This window comes from Zonotrichia leucophrys, chromosome 5, assembly GCF_028769735.1.
Source record: "Zonotrichia leucophrys gambelii isolate GWCS_2022_RI chromosome 5, RI_Zleu_2.0, whole genome shotgun sequence".
In the NCBI taxonomy this organism is placed as follows: Eukaryota; Metazoa; Chordata; class Aves; order Passeriformes; family Passerellidae; genus Zonotrichia; species Zonotrichia leucophrys.
This window is the reverse complement of record NC_088175.1, coordinates 32,818,853-32,843,174: the sequence shown is the minus strand read 5'-3', so window position 1 is coordinate 32,843,174 and position 24,322 is coordinate 32,818,853. Positions and strand designations below refer to the sequence as shown.

At 43.1% G+C, this 24,322-nt stretch overlaps 2 protein-coding genes and 1 long non-coding RNA gene across 7 annotated transcripts in view; 2 read left to right on the top strand and 1 right to left on the bottom strand.

Annotated features, from left to right (window-relative positions):
* Positions 1-10,227, top strand: part of LOC135448252 (embryonic protein UVS.2-like) — a 25,579-nt gene extending 15,352 nt beyond the window's left edge. For all 3 annotated transcript variants that reach the window (XM_064714041.1, XM_064714042.1, XM_064714040.1), the window contains 6 exons: positions 2,396-2,477; positions 3,388-3,515; positions 5,226-5,341; positions 5,745-5,970; positions 7,062-7,180; positions 7,747-10,227. In XM_064714041.1, coding sequence (XP_064570111.1) covers positions 2,396-2,477; positions 3,388-3,515; positions 5,226-5,341; positions 5,745-5,970; positions 7,062-7,180; positions 7,747-7,977 — 902 coding nt within the window. In that variant the 3' untranslated portion in view covers positions 7,978-10,227. The remainder of the gene's footprint in view (positions 1-2,395; positions 2,478-3,387; positions 3,516-5,225; positions 5,342-5,744; positions 5,971-7,061; positions 7,181-7,746) is intronic.
* Positions 10,228-12,165, bottom strand: LOC135448255 (uncharacterized). Of its 2 annotated transcripts, none has more exons than XR_010440417.1 (2): positions 11,814-12,165; positions 10,228-11,444 (listed from the first exon to the last, which is right to left on the bottom strand). It is a non-coding gene; the product is annotated as an uncharacterized LOC135448255 (long non-coding RNA). The 2 variants fall into 2 exon arrangements; XR_010440418.1 differs by having other exon boundaries at positions 11,890-12,165.
* Positions 12,140-24,322, top strand: ZFYVE19 (zinc finger FYVE-type containing 19). Of its 2 annotated transcripts, none has more exons than XM_064714043.1 (11): positions 12,140-12,520; positions 13,044-13,165; positions 15,666-15,719; positions 16,221-16,381; positions 17,576-17,721; positions 18,600-18,714; positions 19,264-19,473; positions 19,953-20,032; positions 20,732-20,842; positions 22,249-22,391; positions 23,795-24,322. In XM_064714043.1, exons 1-11 carry the CDS (start codon positions 12,467-12,469, stop codon positions 23,865-23,867), a joined length of 1,269 nt encoding a protein of 422 aa, XP_064570113.1. In that variant the 5' UTR covers positions 12,140-12,466; the 3' UTR covers positions 23,868-24,322. The 2 variants fall into 2 exon arrangements, with proteins under 2 accessions (XP_064570113.1, XP_064570114.1); XM_064714044.1 differs by having other exon boundaries at positions 12,305-12,520; positions 13,044-13,133.

Genomic DNA, 24,322 nt, shown 5'->3' with positions numbered 1-24,322 from the left:
CTCCAGTGTTCAGGTGTAATTTTGCTGTGAGTTGTTTGCCATTGCACAACAAGAGTGTGCCATGTTTGAAATGTCAGCAAAGGATGTGCTAAGAAAGAGGTTGAAATCATGAAGTTATATATGCTAAACACACATAGTCTTACAGTTTTGCAAAGGGAACTCCACAGGTTCAGATGTCATAATTCCTGAAGGATACAGATGTAACTAAACTGTGATTCAGGCACAGAGTCATGAAATGATAAATGAGGAAGAAGAGGTAAAGAAGACAAGGCTGTGCCAAAGGAGATGAGGTGTATCATCAGTGGTTTGAGTGTTCACCGTGGGTGGAGAATGAGATGATTTGTGTGGCAAGGGAGTTGGAATGCAGAGTGTGCATTGTAGGGAAAAATGCAAAGATATGCAGGGAAAAGGAAATGGAGAAAGAGTTATGTTTATGAGGACTGTAATGTTACAACTTGCTGCTGTTAAGCCTGCTGATGGCAGAGTTCCTGGTGGTGCAGAACAAGACCTTCTCCAGTGTCTCAGCTCTCAGACAGAAGCAGTTTTTCTCCTGCCAAGACTTTCATATTCTGAATGTTTTCTGGGTTTTGTTTTTATCCAGCAATTTACCTTGGAAGCCATCCTACTTCTTTGTTTTGACAAAATGCAGCCTGATTGGTTGCTGTCCACTTAGCTACTTGAACCTCAGCTTATTTTTCCTACGTTTTTGGGAAAAAAAATATATTCAGAGGCTTCAGCCAGTCTTCTCCTTTTCAGCTCTTCTGAGTCATTGTACTTACACTCTGGCAGAGGTAGATTTTTTTTCTTTTTTTGAGAGTGGAAAAGAGGGGGTAAGTCCCCAAACACGTGCAGGTCGAGACAGCCAGATCTCTTTGGCATGTGATGAGGTAGGTAGTAGTTTGCTGGCAGCACCTCAGTCCAGCTAAGATGCTGTCACTTTTTCTTTTTTTAGCAAACTAATTCAGCAAAGCAATTCTGTGCCAAACAGTAGCCATATGCTTCAGTGCTTCACCACGTTTGAACTGTGGTCTCTGTTCATCACCTCAAAAAAAGCTGCACACTTGCTGATAATTCTTTCTGAAGTTAGTATAGCAGATAAGGACTGAGATTAAAACAGTGTGAGGAAGGCCAATGCTGTTGAGAAACATTTTAAGCCTTAACTGAGTTTTAGAGCTACAAAAAGCTCCAAATTCATGTTTATTCCCAAATTTTCTATTAGTTGGGATTTCAAATCTTTTTGCATCTCTTAGCCCTCAGCCCAGGACCAGTGCTGAAGGACATTACTGGCTGAGATTTGCTCTGGTTGGAAGCCTGCCAGCGGAGTTGTGTAGATCTCAAGAACATCCAACTCCGAACTCTTGTCCAGATGGTTTGTGGTTTACAAACCACACTTGTAGTTACAATAATGAAGGTACAGAACTGGAAAGGAGTGCTTAGTGGCTAGGGCTTTAGTCTTAATGCCAGGCTGGCTGCATTCAGCTCCCTGCTCTGACAGTGCTTATCTGCCTGTCTCACCATGGAGAAGAGACTCAGCACGTAATTCATACTCATGATCTCCAGTCCGTGAGAAAAATAAGTGCCTTCTTCACATGAAACTCCCTCCAACTGTGTGTGTCTTTCTTTCCCTCTCCTCTGATTGTCCTGGAAGCCTTGAGGAATAGCTTCAGTGCCTAACTTGAAGAAATAAAGCTAGGTGACATGAAATCCTGTCTGTCCCTGGGCCCCAGCCCTGTATCAGTGTAACATCTTATCTCATATTGGCTTTTTTAAGGCTGATGAAAAGTGATGGGATGCTCAGCAGCTGTTCTGACAGAATTTATTTTTCTGCTTCATATGAGTCATATCACTTCACTCTAGCCACTGGTGATGGGTTTGACGAAGAGACAAAGCCAGAACAAGTCTGGTAGCATGGGCTCTGGGGCAAGTTAGAGGGAAAATATGTTCCTTCTTTTTGTGGCATTAGGACTCAGTATGACATCACCCATGCATAGCTCCTAATTTTTCATCTAGATGGTCAGCCAGATTTCCCCCTCAAGGTATGAATGCAGCTTTGGGGACATAGGTTGGATGCTTATAGTATTCAAGATAATGCACTGAAATGTGTTTGGAGACACCCTAATGAAGATGGACAGAGGAACACTTTTACTTGAAGAGTAGAATGTATTGATTATATCAAAACTTAGTTGATTAACTTTATGTTCTGAAATCTGCTAGACTGTAAAAATGTCAAAATATGGATTTCAAAAATCTCTGGTGGTTTTGATAGGTCCAAGATCTCATTAGAACATGTATTAGTATCTGTGTTAGTCTCTGGATTATGACAGCAGGCAGTGTACTGCCTGTATTAGAGCAGTAATAATTGTTCTGACTGAAATGGTGCTTTCCTACTTTACAGGGGAACAAGGGAACTTTGGAAAAATGAATTCCAAAAACCTAGGCCTTCCCTATGACTACTCCTCAGTGATGCACTATGGCGCGTAAGTTGATGGTGGAAATGTCCTTTCAAAGGAGCAAACAGCTTTCAGATCTTCTGCTCAGCTCTAGGAAGAAGTTGCTCTGTGCAGAGAGTGACTTTTGCTGTTCATTTGAGTGCATGGACATAATTAAGGGTGAGCATACTTCCTTTGTCAGCAGGATTCCTGGAAAACAAGAGTTGATATGGATAGCAACAAAACATAGGACAACATTTTTCTTCCCATGTACTTTTGCCTCTTGCTAAACACCTTTGACAGGGCTCTGGCCCAAAGTCGAATTCTACTGAACCACTGATCCAAACCAGTTCTGAAGTTTAAACTGTTTCATGAATGTAGTAACAGCTGATCACAGACAACAATATTCAAGTGTAGAGGCAAGAAAGATGGAATTTTTTTGTGTTATGGAGATGTTGTATGCTGCCTTCTGTTAATCTGGGAACACTGTCTAAGGCTGCATTTTAGTCCATAATGTACAAGCTTGTATCATGTACCTTCTCCTCTATTTCCCCATGCAAGTAATAATTTCTGAACAAAACCATGATACGAAACTGGACTAGCAGAAGGCAGGAAATTGCAGGTAGCAAATAGACAATTAGTAACTGAGACAGAATTATTTCTGCTTCTCTGCCTCAGGAACCAAGAAGGTGGGATTCAGTCAATTTTCCTGGACATTGGTGAAAGGCCTTTTCACTCAGGACAGAGCAGCTTTTTCTGCTTGCTTGCTTTCACCTGCTGAACATCAAGTATCTGCCATGCTGGTCCTCTTCAGGGAAGGCTACCAGGTCCCTGAGAAGCTTCTTGTCCATTTCCATTAAAACTCTGTTTGTGTGGTACATGAGAAATGCTAATGCAGTTAGAGAACTTCCCTGTCTATGAAAAGCAATCTAGAAATGTGATTTCCTTATTTCTACAGGTATGATTTCTCCAGCACTCCAGGAAAACCAACTATTGTACCAGTTCCTGACCCCTCTATACCTATTGGGCAGAGAGATGGGCTGAGTAACTTGGATGTAGCTAAAATTAACAAGCTCTACAAGTGCAGTAAGTGCTGTAGATAAAAGGTATATGAATATAGCTGATGTCTGAAGGCACTGACAGACATCCCCCAAAGGAATGTGGCCCACAGTCCTTCACTACCTCTCACCCTACAACAGGAAACAGAACTCTCCCTGTGACAAACTGCTGTCTTCTTGGAAAGGACAATTTGCTTTCAATAATTCACTCTCACTTTGAGTTATCCTCACCTAATCCCTGCTCTTTGAGATAAGCAAAATCCATCAGAGAACTCATGGTTGCTACCTCTGTCAAATTCTCATTTCAGGAAAGCTTCTGAAGGTAGCAAAGCATGTAAGCTCTCCTCAGCCACGAGTATAGCTTAGAGCCATGTGCATCAGAAGTGCCAGCAGATTTGTGATTTCTCTTAATTACAAAATGTCTGCAAAGCTGTAAGCATGGGTGCCATTCAGCCTGATCAGAACCCCTTGCAAGAGAAAACCATAGGCATTTTGTATAATGTCTACTTTCTTGCCACATCCACTTCTTAACTCATCCCTGTGGTATCTTAAAGTCTAGAAATACCTAACATTCCTCTGTAAACAGGAACTCTTCAGCCAAGATGCACAAAACAGGTATAAGATTGTGCTCCTGCACTGCATGGGTTTTGCTTTAACTCCCAGGACAAAGGCTAATTGATTTACATGGCATTTGACTTTTCTGAGATGTTATTCAACAAAACAGCAAGAAGCACTAACAAGACCTAAATATTAGTGTACTAAATTCTGCTCTTGTGTTGAACTTAGTTAAATAATTAGAATTTAGAAGGAATCAGCATTCCTTCAGTCAGATTAAGTACAGAAAATCATTGCTGAGAGTGGTTACTCCACATTCACAACTGCAGATGAGACAACTTTACAATTTATGTGTCTCTAAGATAGTGATAACAAATATTTTGTGATATTTATTCTTGACAGTGGGGCTGGGAATGAATCACATTTCAGTATCATTACTATGCAATTTCATAATTAGATCTGTATGTTTTGGAAGAAAAGCACTAAATTTTAAAAAGAGAGAAAAACTTGGGGACTAAAAAAAACCCATTACAAGTCTGATTGTCTCAGGAAGAGTAGGAAGCAAGACAAAAAATGTCAAAAATTCCTATGAGCAGATGTCATATATTCATATTTTGTAGTTTGGGAAATTACATAAAATGCAAAAAACTACATAAAATGAAGTGGAAAAACAGAAGACAGATGAGATCAGACTTTTTATACCAGTCTCTAGGTCTGTACATTGACTTCAGTGCTCTCTATTACCATTTTCCCTTAGTGACTATCTGTCTTTGCTTTGACAAAATCTTGTTTTCAACTTGATTTTTGAACACACTTATGCATACACACAGTTGCTAATAGAAATTTTTGCAGTGCTGTCATTGAATGTACTTCTGTGGCTGAAGTTAAGGAAGTTCATGAAACATCCAGGCCTCTTTTAGTAAGCTAATATATGTGAATGAAGCCCTATTGTCTTTAAAAAATATTAATATCTGAAATAGGCAAGTACTTCTAAGTACTACCTTTATTTCACTTGCAGGTTTTCAATAATTTTTACACTAGGAACAGCAATACAGTTGTAAGCAGTACAATTAATTTATACAAGCTTGACTGCTGCAAATGGTTGGAGAGATTTGTCAGGCATTATGGGAATATTTCTGTGCAGTTTTCATTCTCTTCAACAGTGTTTGGTTCTTCCCTTCAGATTGCTGTAGCTCTGTGTTGTCTAAACCCAAAGGCTCGTTCTCCTCTGTCAATTACCCATCCCCATACCCCAACAACAGCAACTGTCTGTGGCTGATCCGCATCCGTCGAAATAAGGTAATTTTTATTTGGAAGAAAACAGTTTGAAGCACAGTATCCAGGCTACACAGCATTATTTCATTACTGTGAGTAACCCCTGGGAGTCAGTTCATGCATCAAGACATTTATTTTGTTATGCAGTAAATGAAAGTCTCAACAATTTTCATAAGAACTAACACTATTAGAGGGATTATTTCACTCAGTTTTTATCCAGTTCAGATGGGATGGCTTTTCAAAGACAAGCAGTAGTGAAACATCAGTCTCTGGGATCTCAGTAATAGGACAGCTAGATGAAATTCTGTGCTGTTTTTATATAGAAAGTAAGGTTTCAGTAATACATGGATAGTAAAATGAATAGGAAGGTTTGAGACCTTCCCTGTGTCTAACATTAAACCCAACTTTTGCTTTTTTGTTTCTCCAGATCTTCCTGCAATTTGAGGCTTTTGATCTCCAGCACTCCTCAGGCTGTTCTTCTGACTATATAAAAATTTACAACGGGAACAGCAAGAGCTCCCCTGTCCTGCTGGACAAGTACTGTGGGAAGGGTCCGCTGCCCTCCCTGGTGGCATCGGGATCCACAATGCTGGTGGAGTTTGCAAGCGATGAGAGCATTACAGCCACAGGATTCAGAGCCTCCTACAACAGGGGTATGAACACTCCTTTACAAAGCTTGGAGAACAGCATTAGCAGTATTTGTACAGAAGAACTGAAAACTTTTACTGTACACTACAGAGTTGGGCTTTTTGCTCATTCTTCACACTTCCAGAGCACTTGGAAATGCAGAAGGCAGGCAATGATGTGTCTAAAGGTTCACAGGAAACAGAAAATGGGATGTCACATGGGTGCCATGTTAGTTATCCTGAGATCTCATTCACATTCTTCTGAGAGCCTTCTTCATATCTCCAGAACAATGTCTTCAAATAAAAACAATGCAATGACTGAAATTAATAGGAGCAGTGCAGCCAAAGAGCACAAAGACTGCAGAATCAACAAGAGACCTCAACCAATGAGATGCAAAGCCAGTATCTGGGCAAGATATTATTCAGGGTTTTGTGGGATTTTATGCAGCAGCAGAGGTACTGACCTTGGGTACCTTACACCTTCTGAATGAAAAACTTTATTAGAAGTTATATACACAAAACACTGTGCTTCCTGTAATCATGTGAGGGGTGTCTTTTTTGCAAACACACACATGCATTCTGGACTGCCAGACCAAATTCTGTTGTCCTGTGTCATGCTTTCAGCAAGAAGGCAGTAGCCCAAAGTTGCCTTATTTCATCTGAAAATCCAAGCTTCTTTAGAGCATAACTTGAAGAAGTCTTAGAAAAGTGTTATTTTTACTCTTTTTACTTTATTCAATGGAGTAATTTCTAGAAAGCACTAGATCTAGCTTGATAATGCAATCTTGAGTACTTAAGCTGATTCTTTTCTGAAGGGCAGTCAGTGCCATCAGAATGCTATGCTAACATGGCAACAGTTGATTGGAAAGTCATGTACAGCTTTAGATGCAGCTGTTCCCTGTCCTCCATAGATTATTCATCAGACATGTTTCTAGTTCCTTCAGTACAGCTGCTGATACAAATACTAAGTGAAGAAATGAAGTTCTTCAGCAGTGAGTTTTCATAGTAGCACATCTTTTCTTGGTTTGAAGAAATAATATAGTAGGCTGTAAGCAAGCTTATTTCTACTGACAAAATGCTCTTGTTAATATATCTGGCTTTCTCCCTTTTCTCCTCAGTGAATTGTGGAGCCACTTTCAGAGATTCAAAGGGAGTCATCACCTCTCCAAACTACCCCAATAAATACCCCAAAAACCGAGCATGTTTCTGGGTCATCACTTCTCCAGTAGGATATAAGGTAAGGCACAGATGAGTTCATTTGTGGGTTTCATCACTGTTCTCTGATGAAACCTGTTTCCCTTGAAGAATAAGAGCTGTTATGTCACTTTTTCAGAAGATATCCTCAGAGTAAAAATCTGAAAGCAAAAATTCATTTTAAGAATTTATGCTGAATCTTGCTATCTGAGGTGCTCTGCAAGAGAGACCTTTAGACATGCAAGTGAGCTCATGAATCTAGCCTGTACCACAAGGCTTTGTTCAAAATAATCCCTAGGCAAAGGCTCCCACTAGAAAACTGAAACATCACACAGGTGCTGATTTTATATTACTCTAGAGGAAAGACTGTGAAGCATAGAAGATCAATCTTGTCCCTTGCTTATCCTTCCAATACAAATACTGATGAACTAAGCAAATAATTTGCTTCTAATTTGCATTGCCATATGGGATCAGGATGTGGTGCACACACAGAATAAAAAAAAATGGTGCCTGCACACAAGGAGTTTAGAGTATTTGTTGTTGTTAAAAAATGGGTAAGAGAAAAGGCTGAAACCTGGAAACAAAGTGCTTTGGTTGTATTTTCTCCAGATATCTCTCAAAATGTTATCCTTTGAGCTGGAATATAGCAACAGATGCATCTATGACTACTTGCTCATTCATGATGGAAGCCGCCCTATGTCACCTGCAGTTGGCCCTTATTGTGGGACAGAGAAGGTTGCAGACTTTACTTCCACTGGGAACTTTGTGCTGGTTGAATTCCACAGTGATTTAGTGTGGGAGTTGCCGGGATTTGTGATGAGTTATACATTTGCTAGGTAAATATAATACAGATGGGGTTTGAAAAACAGAATGAGAGTGAGAGTCCAGCTAGCCTCAGGCAAAAGTGAAGATGCCACCAATTTCAGAAACAAAATATATAGCCTGATACCTTTAACAAGCATGAAGTTTGACCTCTTAGTCTCACATCTACAGCAGTGTAATTTCCATGGTGAACCAAGGACAGAAATGTTCCTGCCCATGGGATGCTTCTGTCTGAGACTATATGCTTTTTGTTATAGTATTCTCATTGCTGGTGTTGCATGGCCAAACACAATAACAGAGCTGAAACTACATAAGCAGATTTTCAGGAACTTGTAGTGGTTAAAACTGTGCCCATAAAAAAATTTCAGAACATGGCTGTGTAGCAACTTTAACCTGTGTTCTGGCAAATGCTATTATCCAGCCTAAATGTGCATTCCAGCATGTATACAGAAAAATCTTGAGACACATCTACCTATGTTTTGAAGCCAAGATCACAGTTCATATAGGCACCAGAGCTTAGCCTGGAAATCACCACTTGACCCCAAACAAGTGGTGTCATAGCACAGTATGACATACAGTACCTCAACTCAAAGATTTGCACTATTCCTCTGTGAGATGGACCCAGGTCAGGGAACAGATTTAAAGAAACTAAAGTTAAGAGTAGCAGGAACAAGCACTGAGGGAGAGGGAATGGAATGAAGTACCTGCTGTTGTCACTTTGCTGTGGCCTGAATTGGATATTGAAATTGTTCATAAGGTGTTACCAAAATAATTTTTAAAAATGAGGCCTGAAAACCTAATGCAAAGACCATTGAATGTTCTCTTTGCAAAGCATTTTAGGTGTGAAGTATCTTGTCTGTAGAGAGAAATGCTCCTCCTCTAAAGAGATGGCTGGAGTGGAGAAAGAAATCACCACTGTAAACACTTTACACTTTGCCTTGACTTGATGTATTCAGAATTAAATGCTAGTGCCAAACTGGGAGATGCCAGAGCATAATGAATAATAAAAGACTTTGCTGAAATTATGTCTTTGTGAAGAAGAGCCTGTAGAAATTGCCAATTTGCTTTCCTGGTGCAACCAAAAAATTTTTGAATTATGATGACTTTGTAGCAGCGGTGGGGAGAGGTTTAAAATCTGTAATGTTTTGCTTTTTAAGCACTGGTTAATTTTCACCCACAGAAGAATGATAATGGATAAGTTGTGAACATCAAGGTTTAGACCTTTCTTGCATCATGGTGGGAAAGTGCATGCACAGCAGGCAACAAATATTTGTATTTCTTACAAGCTCCAGTCTTCTGGCTATAAAAAGCATTCCTTCATTTAATTCGACTCACTATTTAGATTGGCATATTTTTGGAGAATGTAACCATTTCATCAGCATGTCAGAAAATTAAACTCTACTTCTATTTTTAAGCTCAGCTTCAGACTATAAAAATGCTAATTCTTCTCCTTGACTCTGAGGACTTTGATGGAGGTGCAAAAGTAACAACTGCGTGACAACTCTGATTATATAATGAAGCAAACAGGTCCCTGTTTTAAACAGACAGTGCTGAACAACTTTGTAACTTGACTATTACCTTAGATTCCCTTCCCTTGGTCTGATGTGAAGCTCTACAGATGTGCAATGTTTTAGATGTTTACCCATACTTGGTAAAAGAACAACAGCATATTCCAAAAGCAATATACCACCTACAGGAATACTGGTCTTGCAATCTGGCCCTAGAAATATGGTTTTAAGTAGGACATTGTCCATGTATAAATACAGTCATATTCTGAACTATATGAAGGAAGACTGACCAGCCAGTAGACACAAGGGACAGTGTAGTCAAAAGTTTAGGATTCAAATACCACAATAGGAGGATTTTCAGAAGTTCTAACTGAAGTTCAGCACTCAACACACTGTTGAAATCCAAAATGTAAGGATTTAACCTTAAACCACAGAGCTATCTAGCAGTGAGGAATATTTGCATTCCCATAGATGTACATAACTCATGACATAAACAGGTATTACCTTAACTGCATACAAAACCAGATGTTTTTAAAGAGATCCACTTCCAGAAGCCTGTGTGTGTGGAAGAAATAAGTGTTTGTGCCAACATATTCCTTTTTCACCTGCTTTGAGACTGTCCTGGTTCCTGCCTGGGAGACAAATCAGAGCCTTTGAGTGCTGTGCTTTTGTAGTCTGTAAGAACCAGAACAGAGATCTGTCAATTATTGCTGCAGGAGAAAAACAGCCTGGAATAAAGCATTACAGAAGCACACAAAAATGTACTACTCATAGGTCTATTTCTGTGTTTATTTTAAGATACATTTTCCTCACATAAACAACTGTGGTTGAGATGAGGCTTGCATGACTACAGCCCCGGTTACTGAATCATAGAATAGTTTGGGTTGAAAGGGACACATAAAGGTCACCTGGTCCAAAACCCTGCAATAAGCAGCCATCTTCAACTAGACCAAGTTGCTCAGAGCCCCATCCAACCTGACTTTGAATGTTTCCACCATCTCTCTGCTACAGTGTCTCACCACCCACATAAAAACTTTTTCCCTTATATTAGTGCAAAACCATTGTCCCTTGTCCTATCACAAGCCCTGCTAAAATTCTTGCTCCCATCTCATATAAACCCCCTATAAGTATGAAAGGCTGCAATAAGGCCTTCCCAGAGCCTTCTCATCTCTTTACTTAACTCGACCTGACTCTCTCAGCATGTCCTCATAGGAAAGGTGCTCCAGCTCCCTAATCATCTTAGTGGCCCTCTTCTGGATGTGCTCCAACAGGTCCTTGTCTTTTCTGTGCTGAGGACTCCAGACCAGGATGCAGCACTCCAGGTGGGAGCTGCCCAGAGCAGAGTGGCTATAACTTTGTAGGACAGAGAATGTACAACCTACTGCTCAACAACTGAGTTTGGCAAGAAGATACACAAACCAAAGCCCTCCCTTTAATCTCTCCTGCACTTCAAATAGAAATTGAAAACCTTATAGGCTAAATCGTCACACAGGATTTTATAATCGAGTTCGCTTTACCATGGGAAACAGCCGCGGGCAAAAAAGAGAAATAAAGGAAAGCTGGGGCTGCTCGGCTGTCAAATGGCCTTCGGTTCAGGAGCTGGAGAACGGCGGGGGCCGGGCCCCCTCTGGCGGACACCTGTAGGGAATGGGAGCGTGTAGCGCCGCTTCTGCAGACAGGTGGGACAGAGCCATCTCCCGGCTGGCCCGGCCGCGGCCCCAGCTCCGTGCGGCCCCAGCTCCGTGAGGCTCCAGCTCCGAGCGGCCCCAGCTGCGTGCGCAGCCGAGGCGCTCTCAGCAGGGAGGCTCCGTGTCCTTAGCGGATCCCCCCGCACTCCTCCATGTCTGGGAAGGGTCCCTTGGGCTGCTGCTTGTATTTTCTCTTCCAGAGCTGCACTCCAAATTCCATCCGTCAGTCGGTAGGTTGCACTGTAACATCAAGGCTGAAGTCTCCTGGTCCTGTTTTCCCTTTGAGCAGCTCAATAGCAAAGACAATGAAGCCTTTTAGTTGAGTTTGTCCCGATTCCCTGCTTCATGCCTACAAGACCTACAATGTCCGGGTGGTCTCTAACACAATTGCTGGACAGGTACGAGGTTTAGCTTCCAGCCGTCTTTCTAATGTTTTTTACCATTAAGAAACCTAACCGAACAAAAACCCCAACAAGCACACAAATGCCAAAAATGAAAGATTGAGAGAGAACCCCCTATTTTTTCCCTTTAAATTCAGCTTAATTCAGATATTAATGAATTTTACTTCCTGGAATAAATCAGTGAGTTTCCTAACTTAATTGTGTGAGTCTTTACAACGTGGGGTTATATATTAAACTGGAAAGAATGCACAAGGCACCTGCAAACCCACGCAGTTAACAGGATGACTCACTTGCACTCCGTGACTCTTTTTGCAAACACTGCAGGACACTTACTCCTGAGGGCAGGCGGATCAACACTGGCAGAAGGATGGGTTGCAGTTTTGTACTTCGACGGATTCCTGCTTTTCTGAGCCAGGAGCTTACCACAGGTTTCGGACAAAAAGAAACCACCCAGAGTAGCTTGAGAGCAACACTGTCAGCCTGAGAGAATACACTTTCTAGTTTTATTAACACCCAAGAACAGCTAATGCCCTCCGGGCCAGAGCGCCTCAGGCGGGGGCGGGCAGGGGCACCGGACTGCACGTACCACAATGCATCGCGCGGCGACGGTAGCCGAGCCTGCCGGTCACTGGGATCCTTTGGAGCTCTGGGTAGTGTAGTTTGTTTGCAGAGAGCCATTTGGCGTCTGAAAGCGGAGAGGGAGGAGCAAGGGACTACAACTCCCGTAGGGCTGTGCGTCGCCCAGATCGTTGAGGGGACCGGAGGGTGGTGTCCGCGGCTCCCAGCTTGTGACAGCCCCGCTCGCCGCCGATCCTTGGGCCTGAGGCAGCCGCAGCACTGGGCAGACCATGGAGCTTGGGATAGCGGGGGTGCAGCGCCGTGCCTGAGGGCGGGCTGGGGCGCTAGCGCCATGGATAGCCGGTGCTATGGGTGCGCGTCCAAGTTCTCTGTCTTCAAGAAAGAGGCAAGTCCGGCTGCGGGGATCAGGAACGGGCTGGTCCCGCGGGTGCCTCCCCCGCCGTGCGAGGGTCTGAGAAGGGAACCGGGAGCTGCTTCGGCCGGCGCCGAGACACGCTTCCCGGCCAGCATCCTGGCGCTGTTGTCCTTGCTTACTGAGCTCTTGTGGTGCCTAATTCTGATAAGTCTTCAAATAAGAGAAATTACTGACCAAAAAAACAAAAGTCATTGAATGCCATCCCTCTAATCCAGGATTCTGTCATGGTCTCAGACAATTCACACACACACACTTCGCTAAACTATGGGGTGAAGTGGTGACTCTGCTCCCAGCAGGAGTTATCTGGTTCTTGAGTCTCCAAGGTTCTTGAGTCTCCATATCTTAGCTGGTGAAACAGTTCTGTCCCACAACAATCAGCAGTTCCCCGGCATTATTTTGTGTGTGCCTGGGCACGGGCACTGAGCCCGCAAGCGGCAGCGGTGTGGTGGCCGGGTGCTGAAGCCCTTCCTGCCCCTCTCTCCTGTCTCTGCAGTGTGGCTGCAAGAACTGCGGACGCTCCTTCTGCTCGGGCTGCCGGAGCTTCAGCGCTGTTGTTCCTCGCTGTGGAAACACTCAGCAGAAGGTGTGCAAGCAGTGCTATGGGAAACTAACTGGGTAAGATGGGAATGTTTCTTCACCCAAAGACAGATTGCTGCTTTTTTCCTTCAGTTTACATTCCATGTGGTGTTGCAGATTTCTGCAGGAGAGCTCTGCCTTCCATATGTGCAGGGATGCTGCCTGTACCCCAGAATATCAGGACATTTCTGAACTTGTTGTTATATGAGCTGTGCAGTCCTAACATAGGAATCAGGATTTGTGCCTGTTCTCTGTGGTTGACAAAGTAGTTTGAAAGCATCAGGTTTAAATCTTCATGGATGGACACTGAATTCCTGTGGAGAGCTTAACTAGATGGGCTGAGGTTAACCCAGGCTGTTTTTGCCCAGAAAGCTATACCACTTTAACAATTCTGGCAGTCTTCTCAGGTGTGAATAGTTGAGTAGCCTGATGATAAGATGTTCAAACTCTTATTAATTCTGTGGGCAAACAATGACATAAATCGTCCTTGTTGAGGGATCTCTGCTATGTGTGGCCTGAAGACATAAAGTTTTGTAGCCTAAAATCTATAAAATTTTTGCTTTTAAAAGAAAACTTTAAAAATTATTTGCAATCATAACCAGTAGACTTCCTGGTTATGATTGCAAATAATTGTGTTCAAAACCACAAATTTTGAAAACAAAATTCAGTAGCAGCAGGATTATAGACTTGAACAACCAACACAAGAACACAGGTGTACACCAGAATTCCTCTGTCAACCAATTTTTTTTGTGTCCTCCTTTTTCTCTTTCATTTCTCTTGCTCCTTTTCCTCACTTTTCTCCTATAGCATGGAATTTTCACCAGCAAGTGGGGAATTTTCTGGCTTTGCAGGTGTCTAAAGGAGAAGAGCCTCATTAGTGAAGGTCTTCATCTTCACAGGCTGCTGAAAACAGTGAAGGACAGTATTCAGTCTTTTCAGTTTTGAAATTTTCTGATTTCCTTCACAACTTCAAAGCCATTAAGAAAACAGGGCCACCTGTCTTGATGTTTCCTCTGGGCGTTTTTTTCTCATAATTTTAATATCAGCACTAGGGAGCTACAGCAGAAAAACAATCTTCCCTGGCTGGATAGCAGGTAGATTATAGAATCAAAGAATGGTCTGGGTTGGAAGGGACCTTAAAAATCATCTATTTCCAGCTGCTGTGCTGTGGGCAGGGATGCCTTCCACTGGACCAGGTTGCTGAGAGCCCCATCCCACCTGACCTTGAACACTTCCAGGGATGGGGCATCCACAGCTTCTCTGGGCAACCTGTTCCAGTGTTTCACCACTCTCCAAGTAAAGAAATTTTTTTCTAGTATCGAATCTAAACCTGTGCTCTTTCAGTTTAAAACCATTCCCCCTTGTCCTGTCACTATGTGCTCTTCTAAAAAAATCCTTCTCCATCTTTCTGGAAGTTTCTGGGAAGACCCCAGAGCTGAATGCAGCACTGCTGGTGGGGTCCCATGAGAGAGGAAGAGATGGGTGGAATCTCCTCCCTTGCCCTGCTGGCCATGCTGCTTTGGATACAGCCCAGGACACAGCTGGCTTTCTGGGCTGTGAGCACACATTGCTGGGTCATGTCCAGCCTCCTATTCACCAGCACTCCCAGGTCCTTTTTGGCAGGGCTGCTCTTGATGTCTTGATGTGTTTGTGCCCCAGCCTGTGTTGATACCAGGAGTTGCCCCAACCCAAGTGCAGCACCTTGCACTTTGTCTCCTTTCACCTCATGAGATTCCCAAGGCCCCACTTCTTGAGCTTGTCCAGGTGCCTGTGGATGGCATCCTGTCCTGCAGGTAACACTCATAGGCTGCACTTCTGTAAGCTGCATATGTTGTTCTGCATGCAAATAGCTTTCAGAATTGAAGCCTTAGAACTTTGGAAAGTGTTCCAACAATGTTGCATTCAGTCATTACTATATGGGCCTTAGCTGTGATTTCTAAGAACAAATAAAATATGCTAACTAACTTACATAAGTGTCTGCTTTAGTCCCTCAGCCTGAGCACAGCAAAGTAGAAGAGTTAGATGTGTTTTAGGTGCAGTGTTCAAGTGTTTTGTAAGATGTTATATAAGAACTTCTGTAACACTTTGTTTTACTTGTATGTTATATAATTCTGTGTTTGTTGCATGCCCCAGCTCCCTCCAGAGAGTCCTGCTGCATGGAAGCTAATTACCCTGGGAGTCTCACCTAAGTACTCCCTGCCTGCCCTCTGAGCTGCGAGGTGCAGGCTGTGGGAGGCAAGGGTGTTTCAGCCCCACCTCCTTGGGTCACTGGTGACCGAATTAAGTCACATTCTGTCCAGATGCAAAACAACTGGACCAAAGGACAGAGATGAAGGCTCCCGCTGTCCTGGACAGCTATATTGTCTTAATCCCTTGCATAAGCTGATTCCTCTCAGTATTAACGAGGTTAAGAAAGGGGCTGTACCAAGAGGTCAAGAAACACCCACTGATTCCTCTTGAGATGAGAGACTAGATGATTGTCAGTATTGTCAAGTATTGTCAGTATCTTGAGTTCAGAGAAACCATTTTTGTCTTTCAGAGAAGAATCTCAAAGCAGTTCAGCAAAATGGTCACCACCAGAAAACTACAAAAAGTGAGTTGCACTTGCCAAGCAGTTCTTTCTACTGCAGACAAGCCTTTTAGGGCTTCCTCTTCCCCTGTGGATACCAGGAAAAATGGGACTTGTCATGTGGGTATTTGCTTGTTCAGAGTTAGATTAAGGATGGAATTTTTGTTTTGCTGTTTAGGCTGTTAGTTTGTTTGGAGGGGTGGGGGCTATGCTCTTTTGAATGGACTCCTGAACAGCCACCTGCCTGCAATTATCTGTGGCTGATCAGAGTTGGCTTGGAAACAGGAACCCTGTGGTGAAATGTTCCTTGTCTGCTGGGAAGTGCTGCCAGATATGTTCTTGTAAGCTAAGGTTTGCCTTACTCTTAGGAGTACTTTATTGTGCTCATATAGGAGAGAGTAATTTCATTTCTGTTCTGCACTGGCATTCTTCAGATAGCCTGTTGGGTTCACAGAGGATGTTTTCTTATCTCCAGGTTAAAATCCCTGTTCTCACTGACATATATTTTTTCCTTCCTTGTCACAGGCGTGTAGCAGCTTTTGAGGCTAAACAAAACCAGCTGAAAGACCAACAGAAGGCAGCTGCAAAACCCGCAGGTCGAGCAGGCTGCAGATACCAGGGACTCTCAAAAGAGGATAGAGCTATTGCAGAGAGACTGGAGAGGCTCAGGGAGGAAAGGAAACCAAGTGAGTTTTAGAGAACACCGTAAATACCATGGGTGGGAACACCACTATTAGGGAAAAAATGTACCTGGAGGGAGAGGGAAGTGCTGGGCTTTAAGTGGCTGTGATATTAGGGGGATGGAGGCTTAAAACAGGACAAGCTGCCAAGGTGTGCTGCTACAATGGCCAACTTCTACCATGATTTCAGATCAATGTTCCAGTTTCATTTTGCTTCTTGGGATTTCTCTTGAAACTACTACTCAGTTTTGGAGCAGTGTCTTACTCCAAGTAAAATCACTTCCTCATTTTCCATTTTTTGGGGTAAAAACATGTGTCAAACCTACTTGGAGTAGAATGAAATGAAAGTCTTTGGCCAAACTATTTTGAAGAAGGTTTCCTGTGAGTCATTGTCAACAGCAGTTCCAGTCTCTGTGGGACTATATTCTGACCAGCCTTTTCTCACAGAGAAGGAAAAGGATTTTCATCCCAGTCTACAAATGCCAGGTTCTGGGACTGCTTTGAGGTGCTTCCATGAGTTTAAACTATTTTAAATGTTATATATGGTCTTTAAAAGAAAAAGAACACTCTTCAGAGTGGTTACCTGGTTATCATAGAATCATTGAGTCAAACCGTCCACTGCCAAGTCCACCACTAAACCATATCCCAAAGTGCCACATCTACACATCTTTTGGGTACCTCCAAGGATGGTAACTCAGCCACTTACCTGGGCAGCCTTTTCCAGGGCTTGACAACCCTTTCTGTGAATTTTTCCTGATATCCAATCTAAACCTCCCCTGGAATAACTTGCAGCCATCCGTTATGTGGCAGGGAGGAGTTTCAGTCTGATAAGGCTGGGATTGCATTAGGAGATGTGGGACCAATGGACTGAACTGCCTAAATTACACTAATTTCTCTGCCTGTCCCTAGAATCCCAAGTCAGCTGATTTCCAGATGACATCGCCCTAATACTTGTGTTATGGCTAGGAGATAAACTGTGAAGAAGGCAAGGGCTTGGAAGAAAGGGATAGCAGTTAGCATCAGGTAGTCTCAGAGTCACTGCAGTATGACCCTTCATTCACATCCAGGCTGGGCAAGGTTTTTGCTCAGGTGTTCAGAGTCTGATTCCAGAAAGGAATACAATTTTAAGGAAAAAAACATGTAGCTTTTCATTTTCAGTAAAAAGAATAATCTCCTCCCTTGTGTTATTGTGAATTGCAGAGTCCATCCCTACTCAGGCTGAGATCGAAGCTAGGCTGGCAGCCCTGAAGGAGGATGGCCGAGGACCTGTTCCATCCACACAGGAAATGGAGGCCCGGCTGGCTGTCCTGCAGGGTAGAGATCCTCCTTCCCAAGCTCCCAGGCCTGTAAGCTCCCTCAGTGCTTTAGTCAGCAATTTATTCTGAGCTGACACAGTAACTGGAGTCACAACATGCTAACCATTCTTCCTTCTTCAGCCTTTTTGAGTCCAGGTAGCTTTCTTCAGAAATCTCTGTTTCCTGATTGTATGATTGCTCCAGAAGCAAATCACCTGCCTTTACTCATTCACTGCTTCAATTTGAATGCAGCATGTTCCTTTATGCCAGATGTAGTTTGTGTGTATATTTTTAACAATAGATGTTAAGGTTTTTTATTCTCAATTCATTTATGTACATAAGTGGTCATAATTTTTCAGAGCTGTTTATGTTGGAGGCTTATCAGCCCTACCTTCTAATTACATCTTCTAGTTGTTACTGCATACCAGCTGGGCAGAAACCTGTTAATTTTAACAGAAATGGAAGCCTAGCATGATTTGTCTGAGTTTGCAGAGGAACCGGTTGGATATATGCTTTGAAAGCCTATAGGAATGATCTTGTCCCCCAAGATACCATTTCCTTATGGTTCTTGCAGCTGCATGCCATCATAGGTCTCTGTGGGGCTTGCTGGCTGGCACTGTTGTGAATGGTGCTTTGTTTACACTGGAGGTGGTGGCAGAGCTGGAGTTGGGACCCAGCAACACATATTTCTATACACTCAGCACCCCTTTGCCTTCTTTGGGTGACTGCTCTTAGAGCGGTGTGCATTCAGCACCTCTGAAAATGAAGCACTTACAAATCTTACACCACATAACTGTAAACTGAGATTCTCAATGTTAGTGGAGGCATCTTTGTATAACTCCCTTCTAGGGTGATCTTGATTGCCAAATTTGATTGAGTATTCCGCTTTCCTCTCATTTGCCTTTTCCCACACTCCCCTGGTTCCTCAGGTGCACCAAGCCCCAGATACCCGAAGTCTGGTCCAGCAGACGGATGACCTGTTAACTCAGCTGTCTGAGGAAGTTGCCATTGATGAGCATTACAGACCAAGAGCTCAGCCTCAAGGTATCTGTTTTGGCTTCTAAAGATCTGTTTATATCTAATAATGTATGTGCTATGCTAAGAAGGACGTTTGTCCCTGTCTGTATAACTTAACAGGTGAGCTGAATGTCCAGTTTGTCCATATCTTCCCCTTATAATCCCCTGCACTGACCAAGAGTGGCTCCTCACTGGGTCTTGGTGTCTTTGCTTGGAGATAGTTCCTTCTTGTCAGGGTTGTATTATTCAGATTATCTGTTTCTCTAGAGTGACTCCTCTCTGGGGAGGAGCTGTTGCTACTGCTAATGCACCTGTGCACTGTTACAAAATATCAGAATCTGGCATACCATTATCTTTCTGGCTGCATTGCCTTCTCTGTAATCTCACTGTAAACCACAGATTAGCTTATTTTCTTGTCTTCATGTACAGTGAAGATCCTACTGGCATGCCTTTTCTTCTCGTTATCCAGTTTTAGGGAGAGCAGCAAGCTGCTCTCATAGCATTATTTGTCATGTTTTCTGTGCCCAAGGAACATGGCTGCTGAGTCACCAGTGTGTTCTGTGTGTCTGTCTGCAGCTGCTAGTAGCCAGAGTTTGAATGATCTCAATCGGGGAAATGAAGATTGTGTTTGCCTTGCAAATCTGGACCCAAAACAGCTAGAGGAAGAGAAGAATAAACTTCTAGCAGAAGCTGCTGCTGAGCTGCAGGAAGAGAACACTAGGCAGGAAAAGATCCTACAGGTTGCCAAGAGACTGGCAGCACTCAAAGGCGAGGACCCAGAGAAAGGTTGGTAGCAGATGAGAATACAGTGCCAAGAGAGGAATCGAGTTGCTGTGACAGAGTAAATTTTTTATTACTGTTTATCCATTTAATTCTTCTGTTCTGCAAGAAACAGACTGAGATTTGGTTCTGTCTGCAAAGTTGTACAGGTTGGTTTGTCATGAAATAATTATGAAAGATCTAAGTTGAGGGTAAGGGCTGGCACTGTAATGTCAGACTGCTTTGTCTTGCACCCTTCTTTGGGATAATTCTAGCATGCTCTGGTGAGGTTAACAAAACTTTTGAGAGCAAAACTCTGATTTTGGTGGGGACTTTTTCCATCTCTCTTTCAAGTATTGAAAACAAACAGTAATGTCCTTTATGAGGAACCTGCACCTTAAAAGGTCAGAGCCAGCTCACACCACAAAGAATTGTCTCTGGTACATTAGTGTGCACAAGGCTTGAGGCAGGTGTGAGTTACAGTCTCACATTTCTTACTCCTACAGTTACACTGGAAGCCTATAGGCTCCCTGACAGTGATGAGGAAGTGGCTGAGGAGGAGGCCATTCGCCGAGTGCTGAAACAGGTCAGAAGTGGCAGCTGCGGCCTTGTTTTTCTTCCTCTTGGTTTTGTCTTGTGTGTGTGTTACCTGGTGAGCGTACAAAGGTTGAGTTTCTGTTCCTGAGTTTTCTTCCTTACTTTCCTAGTGCTTTTCCAATACTAGCTCCCATGACCCATTCAGCTATTTGACAGGCAGTTGAAAACAATACTTCTAGTCTGCCACAGTCTTTCTCATTCATGCTTAGTGTTTCTTGTGGTCTGCATGTGTCTCCTGTATAACCACACTTTGCTGGTATTTCCTCTCTTCTTGTTCTGTTTTCCTCCAGCCCCTTAGAACATGGATGATGAGATATGTGCTGTGTAGCTCAGCTTACACCTACATTTCTCCCCAAAATGTATATGAATTGTCTTGCAGGCAGACCTGAGCTTAAGTTTGTCTGATATGTCACATGCGTTTGATTAGCATGATGCTGAGGGCCTGCTAGCTGCACTGCAAAGCAGAGTGTGTGAGCTACAGACCCCTGCTGCTGCAGACTGTCCACAATGCACACACAGTGTTCCAAGTGCAGAGTGAGTTTACATCTGGCTGGGTAACACCAGCTGCATTCAGACTTGTCATCTCCTGTTACTGCATGAGAGTACTGAGTGCAGGAGGTTTAGGGCCTGGAATGAGGCTCCTAGTTGTGTTTGAAACAAGAGACTTCTTGCTTTGTGTTGTTACCAGCTCACAGAGGAAGCAGCACTGGATGAAGCAAGTGGATTCAACATTCCCCCAGATCAGACCACCCAACCAGGATCCTCACAACAGAACCTGTGTAAGCAAGCAAAGCAAAAGGTCAGTGGAATGGTCAGGATCTCTTGAACTGCGTCTGGAATGTTCCAGGGTGTCAGGAGAGTACAGTTCTGCAGCAGAAGTTTGTTGTATCCTAGGCTTGATCCAGAAAAAAAAAATAAATAACCAGTTTCTTCAGAGCTAACAAGCCAAGCAGCTTCTTCAAGGCTGACTAGCTCTGAGCTCAACTGTGAATCATCTTTGTAATTATAAAAGGAATTGTTCCCTGGAATACAATTCCTTGCAAGCTGGCTTTGAGTTTAATGTTACAGAGTTGTGTAAACCAAGAGAAGTTGGCAGACACCTCACAATATGGATATTAGAGAATTATACATATATATGCATAATAAGATCAACAGGGCCATGTACCATACATGTACCATACAATCTGAACCAGAGTAAATGGGAGGTTTCCCAGTGCTTTCAGCATGTGCAGAATGGAACCTCTAGATAGTATTCTACTGTTCATGTTCTCATATAATGTCAGAGGAAGGAATTGTAGCAGGATACCCTATGCTTAGAGTGGATTCTGGCCTACTGTGGAAATATATACATAATCTCTAATGTATATTACAAGAATTAAATGCACCTGTGACTCACAAGCACCTGTCAGGCCTGCTCCCAGTGGAAGAAATTATATAATTGTAAACATTATTAAAAACATCCATCTCAGGTATGACACCTTGCATTTCTCGGATTACTGATGCAAAAGATAGTGTTAGGAAAAGACTGTGTCAGGAAGCTGCCTTTGCCAGTGTCCAGGCACAATGCCTCAGTGTGTTTTCAGCTGTACAAGAGTTCTCTGTAAGGGAGAAAGAGGCCATAGTTGGCTGTATGGATATATTTAGATTATGATTTCAGAAGATCTTTTTTGTCCCAGCCTCAGGTATGGATGAATAGTAGCGGCCTTTTGGCAAAGCACTTCCTTTGTCCCACAGTTTTCTTCCCACAACAGGGAGAAAACAATGCCCCCACTGCCACATTCCTTTCCCTTCCCACACAGCCCCTTTCAGCAAAGCTGTTTGATCTCTTGCTTTTGCATCAGGAATTGTCATATGGTATTGTCGTGGTGCCTGCCAGAATATCTGAGCTTTATGCCCTTGGCACACACAATGTGGGTGTACATCACTGTAGACACTAAATGAGGCTGAATACCTGTTTACATTCCAAGCAACATAGATTTTAACCCAAATTCTAGAAAGTACCTTGGGTTTTTATTTAACAATTTAGGTGCATATGGAGCCTGTCCCTGCACTCTGGGCAATTTCGTCTCACAGACTTAGGATCAACAGAGAGGAAACTGTTGGCTATGGGACAGGTCACTGTGGCCATCATGTATTACAGTTAAGGTCCTTTATTGCCCCTGCTGGGGTTTAGACTCTCTGTCTCTTGTTTTCTATGTGAATTAGAGCCACACTCCAGCCACCACAGCTCTTGCAAGGGCAGATGATAGTGATGAGGATGAGTTACCCTGGTGCTGCATCTGCAACGAAGATGCCACTTTGCGCTGCCATGGCTGTGACGGGGACCTCTACTGTCAGCGCTGTTTTTGGTGAGTCATCCAATTCCTCTGGGTCTGAGAGGTGATCAGAGGTAAGCTTGGCCCCCTTTGGATGTTTTTGTCATTAGGCAGAAAAGCAGGCAGTGGGAGGCAAGATTTGAGGAATCCAGATCTGAGCTGAATGCTAGTTGTTAGAGAAATACTTTGTGAGATCAGTAGTTGTCCCAGGCTTCAGGGACTAAACTGTTCCTAGGCAGAAATGCTTGAGTGAATGTTTGGGCACATTGTCTGAATGTTCTCTGGAGCAGCTGATAATGCTGCATTAGTGGGATGGGATAAATGAGACCATTGTTCAGTGACTCCTGTGGCTTGTTAATGCCATTGATGGATGACCTAGGCTGGATTCCCTTAAAGGGGGAGATCAGATAGTATTAATTCCTGAGGGTTTTCTTAGGTTGAGACTTTGCAATCTTAAGCCATATTAAAAAATTCTTTGTTGAAATATGTATGTGTGAGCCTTTTTGCACCAGTCAGGCTGGTGAAAGACTTGCAGCAGCTGTTGTCTTTGTTCTTAAACACATGTGGCTAGATATTTGGCAAAATTTTCAGATTTTTAGGGTTAATTCATTTAAATACAAAGTTATTCCTGACAGGTTGTGTGAATTCTTTTTTTCATACCTCAGAAGTATCGGATAGCTGGCTGGGTTCTCAGATTAGTGCTGGATGACATTAAGACAGCAGGTTGCTAAAAATGTGGTTGGGATAATAAGATATGCTTTTTGTGCATATTCTCTCATTTCCTGCAAATGTATTTGTAGGGAAATGCAAATGCAGTGGGGGAAATTCATATGAAAATGTTCAGAAAACATATGACTGGCAATGTTAGATTGTTAAAAACAAAACATTAACAAAATTATCTAACAGCAAACATCAGTAAAAGCAGATTTAACAGTCTGGCAGGTGAGTTTATCATCCACACACTGTGGATGCAGGACTGCAGTGTATTGGCAGCTGTCTTAAGCCTGCCTGCTCCTGAGCATGCTTAAGACAGCTGCCAATACCCTGCATTATTTTCAGTTATTTTCTAGAGTTTTCTGGAGGAGACTCATTTTGTCCATTGTCACAGTTGTTAATCCTGTCCCTGGAATCACAGTCCCTGGAATCACAGACACAGTGCTGAAAATGAGCCATGAGTTACATGAATCTCTTCAAGAGAGAAAGAAACAGAAGGACCTGTTGTCATTTTCAAATCCAGCTGACAAGGATGAGTAGACCTTCCTGTAAAGCATCTCAGAAATTTCTGTTGCAAGCAAATATCTTAAGTAGTTAGTCCACATGGCTGCCAGTCAGGTCCTCACAGCCTGGGGCTCCTGGGAGATATCTTGTGCAGTGGCTAAGGGTGGGTTCCTGGCCTGGGTATTTGCTTCTGACTGCATTTTGTACTTGCTTCTTAGGGAAGGCCATGAGGAGTTTGACTTGAAGGACCACCAGACCTCCCGCTATCATCTTCCTTGCAAACAGAAGTGACCACACTTATGGGCAGAAGAGGAGCTGGAGAATGGGAAAACAGAGGAGCTAGCCAGATGGGAAGAATCTAAGTGGATTTGCAGCCAAAACGGGTGATGTTTTGGACAGTTACAGGGTGTGCTGTCATTTGAGAGAGGCTTTCAGGGCGTGTGACTTGGTCTTTACAAATACACCTGAGAAGTGCAGGGTTTCTGTGCATGCTTGGGGATAAATGAGGACTTGATATAAGGAGGTGGATACAAGTCCATAAATGCAGATGGTAAAACAGTGTGGGTAGCAGGAAAGATGTGTGTTTAAGGCAGTACTGACTGGCTGATAAATAACTTCCTGCTTTTACTAACAGCTTATACACTGGTTCAACAGGCAGCAAAGCACTTTGCACTGAGAAAAATGTCTGCATTGTGATCACATGTGTGATGGGAACTTGCAAAGCATAATAAAAAATATTTACAGAA